The sequence below is a fragment of the Eptatretus burgeri genome, chromosome 14 (genome assembly GCF_056783735.1).
Source record: "Eptatretus burgeri isolate ZD-2024b chromosome 14, Ebu_testis_v1, whole genome shotgun sequence".
Taxonomy (NCBI): domain Eukaryota; kingdom Metazoa; phylum Chordata; class Myxini; order Myxiniformes; family Myxinidae; genus Eptatretus; species Eptatretus burgeri.
The window spans coordinates 74,666,786-74,676,785 of record NC_140974.1 but is presented as its reverse complement, the minus strand read 5'-3'; the positions used below and the strand labels follow the sequence as shown (position 1 = coordinate 74,676,785).

Genomic DNA, 10,000 nt, shown 5'->3' with positions numbered 1-10,000 from the left:
ATCACCTGTGGTCAAGTGATTTGTGGAAACACAGGCTGCGGTGAACCGGTTGAAATGGGGTAAAGCTCCTGGGATCTGTGGCATCCTTGCTGAATTCTCAAGGCTGGTAGAAATGCTGGACTCAGGTTGTTGCATTCTGTTCTGTGCTCTGCCTGGAACACAGGCATCATCTCAACTGACTGTAAGAGGGGCCTTGTTTCCCCTCTATGAAAAGGGAAGGGTGATCACCAAGACTGCAACAATGACTGAGGGGTGATGCTGCTCTCAGTGCCGGGTAAGGTCTTTGGTCGGATAATCCTTGATAGGGTTCGCCACCATCTGCTTGAGCACCAGCGTCCAGAGCAGTCAGGCTTTACACCAAAGAGGTCAACGATTGACCATATCCTTGCTCTTCGGGTCCTCACCGAACGTTGACGAGAGTTTCGGCAGGGGCTGCTTGCAGCCTATGTTGATCTCTGCAAAGCGTTTGATTCAGTGAATCGGGATGCCCTCTGGAGGATTCTTGGTCTTCGTGGGGTGCCACCAAAACTGATCGATCTGATGACTGAACTCTACTCTAGTACTGAGAGTGCTGTGAGATGTGGTGGTATCATCTCCAACTCATTTCCATTTGCTACTGGAGTTTGTCAGGGGTATGTACTGGCCCCCACACGTTTCCGCGCTTGTATGGACTGGATTCCAGGGAGGAGGTCGGAGAGATCAAGCTGCGGTGCATCATTTGGGAATGTCAAGATCTCTGACTTTGATTTAGCAGATGATGCAGTCATCTTTGCAGAGACTTTAGATATCCTTTTGGGGGCCCTCGGGGTGCTGAATGAGGAGTTGGTCCCGCTGGGATTATGGGTTTCCTTGATCAAAACTAAGATCCAGGCTTTCATTGGCATCTTGGATACTGCTATCTTGTCTGTGTCTGTTTGTGGCGAGGATGTTGAGGTCATGGAGAGATTCACTTACCTTGGCAGTGATATTCATGTCTCTGCTGGCTGTGAGCCAGAGGTTAAGAGACGTCTGGGTCGAGCCTGGGGAGTCATGGATTCACTGGATCATGGGGTGTGGCACTGCCGGTACCTGTGCGGGAGGACAAAAGTCTGAGGCTTAAGGTCCTTGGTGCTTCCAGTCTTCCTCTACGGACATGAGACTTCAACTCTGACCAGGGACCTGACATGGAGACTTAATTCCTTTGGTACCAGGTCTCTTCGGAGAATCCTTTGCTATCGCTGGTCGGACTTTGTGTCCAACGAGCAGTTGCTGAGAGAGACTTAGATGAGGTTTGTTACCTGCATAGTCCGTGAGCGTCACCTGCGGCTGTATGGACATGTGGCTCGTTTTCCTGACGTTGATGGTGCTCACCAGATTCTCTCAGTGAGGGAGTCTCGTGAGTGGAGGAGGCCAATGGGCCGATCACATGTGTCATTGTGTCATGGTTACAGCAGATTGATCAGCATTTCAAGGAGATGGTGATGTGCCTGGCATCTGCCTGGGGGATGGTCAGACAGAGGCCCCTGGAGTACTGGCGGAAAGTGGATGCAGCGACGCGCTTCTCCGGCACATGCTCCCATACCTGACCTGACCTATCCTATTGTAATCTTGTATTCAATGCAGTCTATGCTATCGTAATATATTATTCAATATGGTCTATGCTTTTGTAATATAGTACTTGATACAATCTCTTTGCTCAACCACTTTGGTCACTTTCTGCCTCTAGTTTTACACCTCAATCTGTCTCCTTTAGGGAAGTGGAAGAAGCAGGATGGTCCTGTTTCTTCCTCTTTCCTACAGAAGACATTCATTCAAAAGAGTCATTTTTGTGATTAAATGGACACAAATTTTTGTTCCGAGCAAATCGATTTTAAAATATTGCAAAATTCTCAGATACAAAATGTGATTAGTTTGCTTTGAGTTTCAATGTTTTATGCTTGTTTTTACAAAGTGACAATGTCGCTGCATCACACCATTTACTTTTCTTTTTGAGATGCACAGTACCACCTGGGTTGCAAACTGTAAACCCAAAATAATTTTCCCCTCTGGTGCATATCTCTGTCCATTATTACATTGTATTCAAGATCATCACATTGAATGCATAATAATAATGAAATAAATAAAAATAATCTAAGTCTGTAAAAACATTGTCATTTTGCACATTGCTTCCAACCCTTTCATTATCACCCCCCCCCGCCCCCTCTCAGTGGAGAACATCATTCAGAGAAAGTTCAAGTTGTCATTGAATGTTTTTTTTTTTTTAACAAATAAGCCCTAAAAACAAATATCAGTGCCCACTTATACCGTCAGTGTTTTGGTAATGGAAATATCAGTGTTTTTCACAACACAGGAAACACACCCAGCACAACGCCCACGCTGCACAAAACGCGTACCGAGGCCGATAATAGAAAGGCAACCCCACGCCACATTGTGCGGGATGCGAGTGTGCAAGGCGCAAGCGGCACGTTCCTTTCAACCCATTTCTGGATTAATTCATGGCGCGGAGTTCGGTGTGGGCATTTCTTATCACGTCGTTTGGTTGGAGATGGACATCGTTGTGGTGTGGGGTCACTTTGCCGGAATTGGAATGTTGCTGCTTCTGGCCATCGCGGCCAGGCCGCACAGGGGCTCGGGGCTAATCAGAGCACCCGATTCAGATGACGACACCGAGTTTTGGGGTGGGCCCCCGCCCCGGGGCCTAAAAAGGTTCGAGCGGATCCTTCTCTCCCTCTGCTGCCCTGCCTCGCCTTCCGCTCAAGCTGGACCTCGACTCTGGCTTCTGTCGTCATCTCTTCAACCCCACCTTCTGTCGTCATCGCTGGGCTCCTCCTCCTCTTCTCCACCCACACGACGCTGACTCCACCCTCCCAACTCAAGCCCCTCCTTCGTGCCCACGGTCTCGGCGTGAGCTGCCCGAAGCAGGAGACAACGCGCCAGCTGTCGGGGGTGGGGGGGGGAGTACCGCGCCATGGAGCATTCCCCCCAAACATATTGGTGGCGCGTTCGGGGACTGCATATCAATTATGCAAAGGTACCGATAGACCGTAGCCTCAACTCCTCTCCTGTCTTGCTTCAACCCCTCTTCATCAGGTTTTCCGTGTTTGTGTGTCCTGGCGCCTGTCTATCTCTGACATGGCATGCAAGTAAGCCTGCAGAAGATTGTTATTATTTTCGGGTTAGGTCTGCTCTGCGTCCGCTTTTATAAGTTGCTTGTTTATTGCTGCACCACACCTCTCTCCCCTATTTCTACACAACACACCCCAATAAATCTCTTGATCGTACCAATCTATTGACCTTTCCTCGCCCATTGTTTATAAATTACTGTTTGGAATGTTCCCTGCTCGTTTTTGTCTTTACCTTCATTGGTCCAGCATGGTCCGAATCCAAGCTTAGCCGGGACTTTATTCCCAACAATCCGTTCCTTTGAGCCGGTACGTCCTTAGCAGTGTCACTCGGCTGCATCCGATCCGGTAAATGGATCCGGTCCATTAGAGTGATTCGGTTCGGACAAGGTGTACTGAGGTCGTGTTCCCCGGTAATTTAATCACGTGGTTATTTTTAGGTAACCGGATTAACTTAAATGGAGGACCCTAAGTCATGTGGTTGAGTTATTGGCGTCCACGGTCGGTGAAGCGACCCTCCGCGTCACGGAATTATCAGTGTGCGAAGGCCTACAATTCCGGAGAGTCTGGTGGGAGCCGAGATAGCTTCCCCCCCTCTAGTGGTCTTCTCACCCAACCCCCAGCCCGCAACAATATGTTCCTATGTCAGGTTATGCATGATGTCATTCATCCTTCATCAGTCTGAGTCTGAGGATGTTAGAGCATGGGGAGGCTTGTTCAGCTCGTTGGACCTGCAGCGGGCATCTCTTATTGGTGCACACTGGCTGCCCTGAGTCTCAGCCCATGCGAGGAATCAGAGTGTATGTGGAATGAGCTTGATAGTTTGGTTACACTACATCGAGTTTGCAATTTGTTCACGTTCAAGAGAAGCAAAACACCGGCAAATCAAGAAGATACATTATGTTCCTGGATTAAACAGCGTGCGCAGCAACAAGTGGCAGAGGATGCGTGTAGAAAAGATAGAAGGTAAAAGTATAAGAGATAAAATGATGACAAGGGTGAATACCTCAGAATAATTCACCAATATATTGTAAATCAAAACAAATCACTTGATGTTTTGCTCAAGATTAGGATTCTTCGATGGAAACTTTTCAGTTGGACATCTCGAGATGTTATGAACATGTTATTGACTGAGTTGTCCTATAAATCAGATTTACACACAAGAACAAAGACCAATATAATTTTAAGACATAAAATGAAGAAGTTTTTTTCCCTCAACTTAAACATTCACAATGAACCACATTGTATATTCCTGTGCATAACAATGGAATTGTGAGACAACAGGTGTACTGATTTGTTAAAACGCTGCTATGAAAGTGGTGACATCACTGAACTCCTGAATGGTGTTTACAGGCCGAGGACAAGGCAGACATGTTAAACAAAGAGCTGCTGCTCACCAAGCAACGTCTGGTCGATGCCGAAGAGGACAAGCGCAGATTGCAGTGTGAAGCACTGAAGGTAATTATACAGGTACATTTCAGAAGCTCACCAATCTGCCAAATGGCATGAGCTTTCCATTTGATTACTTTCAAATATAAGAACAATCAGGATGGATAAGGCCGCCATTTTATTCCATTTATTTTAACACTGATATAAGACTAGTGGAGAATCTTGTACATCTTCCATACCACATGCAGGACAAACACATGAGGAGACATCAGTGTGCACTATATTAATATACAAATGAATATGGTATATGGGATTTGGACCTGTGTTCCTGACATCAATTGACAGGTGTTTCGGATGGGAACACGAACCGGCCAACGATGGTTCTACAAGATGGCTACCTTCATTGTCCTGGGCATTTTACCTTGATGATGAAAAGCTCTGTCGTTTACCCTGAAGGCTGTGCTTCCTGTGTTGTGTTCCAATGTAATAGTAATATAACTCACACAATGTGCTGTCTGCACAGCTCAAGGAAGTCTGTCAGCGTGAAACAGAACGAGCAGACGCTGAGGTGCAGAAGAATCATGCCATCATCTCTGAATATAAACAGGTATAAAAATAACACTTGATCTCATTGGTTTATTTATTATCTTCATTGAATCAAACATTTTTTAGCATGAGATTCTCAGCCTGTGGCATATTCAGCCATTGTAGCACTGACAGCATCAAGTTGGAAGAAGGAAGTTACACCGTGAGCTTCAAAAAGAGTAGTTTGATTATGATATCGGTTTGAAGTAAGACGCCTATAAACTTCTAAAAGACTGCCACAGCAACCCACAATGGTGGGGTAAATTCCATATGACGGGCCACAATCGTGGAATGATTACGTAGAACAATGAAAAAAGGGAATGATCACCACTTGTGAACATTGTTACAATGCTGTGCGTACACATTGAAAATCAATGGTTTAATATATTGGCCATCAGATTATTACAACACATAGGCCAGGCAATACAAACAACATAGGCCATCGGATTATTACACACGAGCAAATAAATCCCATCGCTTCGCTGACGGGAACATTAAGAGAGTGGTTGGGGGGGGGGGTGGTTCGAGAGTAAGGAAGGAGGAGAGAGTGAAGAAGGGGAGGGGTAGAGATTGAGCAGAGAGAGGAGGGGTGGGGAGAGTGAGGAAGGGTAGGACGAGGAGGAGAAAGAGGAGGGAGGGGGAGAGATGGGAGGAAGAGGAAGAGAGAGGGGGAGAGAGGGGAGAGAGGGGGAGGGGAGAGATGGAAGGGAGTGGAGGAGGGAGAGGAGGAGAGAGACGGGGGAGGGGAGCAAGGGAGAGGAAGGAGGTTGGAGCGAAGAGAGGAGGGGAGAAGAGGGTAGAGCGAGGAGGATAGGGGGGTTCGGGGGGGGGGAGTATCTGTTTGGTCCATCCATCCCTTCCCTTCTATCCATCCCTAACATCCATCCCCTTCTCTCCATCCCATACATTCCTTCCCTTCATCCATTCATTCCTTCCTTCCATCCAACCGTTCAGAAGGAACGGCAGCCTTGGCACCGCACGACACTGCAGGGCGCAACACAGGCAGGTGGTCGATGGACAGTGCAGCTTGCAATACGGCCAAGAGGCTTAAGCACTTAAGCAAGCATCCCAATGAAACGGCAGGCTTGGCAAGCAATTAGCGATTCGTTATATCAAAACATCTCCCGGAGATGCCAAAAATGTCAAACAATGTCTGAATTGGACAAATGAACACTTTTTTTTAGCAGTCAAACGACTGATAAGTGCAATTCTTGAGTTTAAATTTTGTAATTTGACTTAGTTTAAGAGATTCTGGAGGTTATGGCATGTGCAGAAATTAAATCGAGCCATAATTGCTGGCGTGCATTGCAATGTATCCAGCGATTTGTAGGTATGATGATGAGGCATTTGATATGAGTGAGGAAAGTGATTAAAAAAACTTTATCGTTTAGAAATCATTGCGGCCTGTTCCAAGTCCAGTACAGGCATTGTTGAGCGGGCAAAAAAAAAAAAAGATGAATAAAGCCTGAGCGAGGGACAGCGAGGTGACCAGGGATAAGCCTTGATAAAGGATAATTTAATAAGGCCGTTAATTATCTTAAAAAGGGGTGTTTAATTTAAACCAAACACCCAATTCTCACTCATGCACTACCTTGGAGTTCCCTTTGTGTGCATGCAAAGTTTCAGGCTGCTAGGTTTCATGGTTTTGGAGTTATGAAGGAAACACACACACACAAACATTTATTTGTGTAGACTAGCAAAGGTACCCAGAATTTCCGGGCAATGTAGGTCCCTCTTCCCAACCCTTCCCCTCCCACCTCTACAAAGGAATTATTGTAGGGTGTATATTAAAGTGTACGTGTACATAACTTCTAAAAAGAGAGGTAAAATCAATGTCTCCCGGAAATTTTCCTGGTGGCCTCCTGACTAATTCATTACATACACAGGCATTTCACTCTCCCAAGCCGATTTCCGTTGCCTCTGTTTCTTTACTTCACATAATATATGAATTGCATTTCCATCAATTTGCTTATAAGCCTTGAATAATCAAAAAGAGGACTTGAGGGAGGTAGGGAGGGAAGGGGGTGGGGGGATTAATCTACAGTTTCATAGGCAAGCCGATTCATCAGCGTTTGCCGTCCTTCGGATGTAAAACTGGATGTCCCGTCTGCCGGAATTAGTACAGGATTGAATGAAGTGGGGTATATTTAAACAGCACGTTCAGACAGGTTCAAACAGCACGTACCATTTTTGAAGAGATTATAACATGGGCTTCCCTTGAGGGGTGAGACTCGAACTGCGACTGTCACCCTGGGTACCCACTATCATGGAATTGGAAGTCTCCAATGCAGTAAAGGCACTTTAAATTATTAAATAAAGTTGTTATTAAATAAAGCCACATTTTATTACTAATTAAAATAAATCCATATTCCAAGGCATTGCCTTCCCTTCCCCTCCCCTCATGCTTACCTCCTCCGAAACACTCTCCACCCTCCCCCCCCCTCATCCCCCACAGCTCTCTGGGCGATGTTCATGCCTTTATTTAATTACAACTAAAATGCGAGAAGCTATTAAATCTCTTAACCAAAGCCAATTTCCAAATTTTATAAATTGTGGAATTGAGCTGAGCAGCAGTTCTGGCTGCTTGCAGAGTGTTCATTTGCTTTTAAAAGAAAAAAAAGAAAAAAAGGTGTCTCCAGATGTCTTCTTGCGGTGTTTAGTATGACCGGACATATCTTAAGCGCCATTCAAGCCGCATGATTACTTAAAAACCATGGATGATATAAACACAGGACATACCTCTATCTTCTCGGGAAACACTCGTGCAGGCATCTCGTGCCAACTAATGCCAACAGGCATCAGGAAACACTTGTGCCAACTGATGCAGGCAAATGGTACAAACCAAGTTCAGGTTCCCTGTTAGTGGGCCAACAATCCAATGCTTGGCAAATCGATAATTTATTTACATTTCCAGATTTCGACACTTATTTAGTCCACGATATCCGATTCACAATATGTAATATTTCGATTATACACTTTAATTAGTCCATTCGAGTAGATTGTGTTTCCAAGGCAAAGCATTTTTGAATCGGCTGAATCAAAATGGCAGCTTGGACCCTGCGAGGCGAAGTTGGGCTGATCAAGGATAAGCCTTTCATGGAGGTAAGCCATTGATTATCTTCAAAAGGGGTGCTTAAATTAACCCAAATACCCAGTTTTCATTCATGCACTCAATTGGAGTTCCCTTAGTATGCATGCAAAGTTTGGGGCCGCTAGGTTTCTGACTGACACACACTGACATTTATTATTGTACTAGCAAATACAACCCATTGCTTTGCTGATTGGTATATTAAGGAGGTGGGGGGGGGAGAAGGAGGGAAGGGAGAGAGGAGGGAGGGTAGGGTGAGGGAGGAGAGTGAAGGAGGGTGGGGGGGGGGTGAGGAAGGAAGGGGGAGCGGGGAGGGGTGTGGAAATGGAAAGCAGCTTGAGGGGAGGGCAAGGAAGGCAGCATGAGGAGAGCGCAAGGTAACAGTGTGAGGGGAAGGTTGTCTGGACATAACCACCGTCCAGACACTTCCGGACATAACCACCCTCCAGATACATCAAGGGAAGGCAGCGTGAGGGGAAGGTCTGTCCAGACATAACCACCGCCTAGACACGTCCGGACATAACCACCATCCAGATACGACTAGGCAAGAGAAAGCAGTGTGAGGAGAGGGTCCATCCGGATATAACCATCATCCAGATACATCAAGGGAAGGTAGTGTGAGGGGAAGGCAAGGGAAAGCAGTGTGAAGGGATGGTCCATCCAGAGATAACCACCATCCGGACACGTCCGGACATAACCACCGTCCGGACATAACCACCATCCAGATGCATCAAGGGAAAGCAGCGTGAGGGGAGAGCAAGGAAAAAGCGAGTGCTTGTGAATGGGATCATTTGGGCAAGCACGGGATGACATGAGGTATGGATGGTATGCATGGGGGATGACCTGAGGTTGGGATGAACAACAGTCTTAAAGCCCTGGAGGGAGGAATATATTGGAAAGCCTGGGGAAGATGGTTCCACAATGATAGAAAAGAGAAACAAAGGAGGTAGAGGTGAGAAGTGAAACTGGATTTTGGGAGTTTAACACGAAGAGGGTGACTGACAAACCATGTGTGCTGTGCAACAACCTCGGAGAGACAGAGCCAAGAGAGAGCCGAACATGCAAGACCAAGGAGGAGAAGGTAGATTACAGCAGTCACCATGATGTGATGTGCAACAAACAGGCCGAGACACTCAGCTTTGTCACGGGAGATCCAAATTATTTTGAGTGCCTAACTTTCCACGGCATCAAGAAAAGTATGGTGTGAGGCAGTGGTGTCAGTCCAAAGGGGAGAGCAGTACTACATAAAGCTGTGAATTAAGGCCATGGAGGTTGTCAAAAGTTCAGATTAGCCAGGGAAAGACCTTGCACGACGACCAATACCCAGGCTGGCTTTGGAGGCCATCTTGAAAATATGGTCTGCCAAAAAAAGATCATGGTTGATGATGAGGCTGAGACATTTGAATGACACAACCTCTTCAATTGGTCTGTTGAAGTAGTATATGATATGGCTTGCCAAATGGTCCTTTTGGAGAGACAGGGTGAGTGTGTGGGGTTTGTTGGGGGTTGAAATACATACTCAAAGTGTTAGCCCAGCACCTGATGCTATCAAGGTCTGTAGAGAGGGAAGAGGCTTGTGGTAGAAATAATACAGCAGGGTGTGAAATCATCAGCCAAGAGATGGGCAGATTTTCTAGGACATCCGAAATATCATTGTTGAAGATAAGGAACAAGCCTGTGCCCAAGACACTGCCTCAGGGTACGCCTGACTTGACAGGGAGAGAAGATGAGAGGATCCCATTAAGAGCAACATGCTGAATATGGGAGTGGAGGAAGTAAGTGATCCATGAGAGGAGGTGGCTTGGATGCCATAAGCAGAGAGTTTGGAGATCAAGGC

General features: G+C 46.3%; 1 protein-coding gene across 13 annotated transcripts in view; it reads left to right on the top strand.

The window, feature by feature from the left end:
* The window catches only part of LOC147013640 (rab GTPase-activating protein 1-like), a 337,271-nt gene that overhangs the window by 276,942 nt on the left and 50,329 nt on the right, over positions 1 to 10,000 (top strand). For all 13 annotated transcript variants that reach the window (XM_085855705.1, XM_085855704.1, XM_085855702.1 and 10 more), the window contains 2 exons: positions 4,455 to 4,559; positions 5,014 to 5,097. In XM_085855705.1, the coding sequence (XP_085711831.1) occupies positions 4,455 to 4,559; positions 5,014 to 5,097 (189 nt within the window). The remainder of the gene's footprint in view (positions 1 to 4,454; positions 4,560 to 5,013; positions 5,098 to 10,000) is intronic.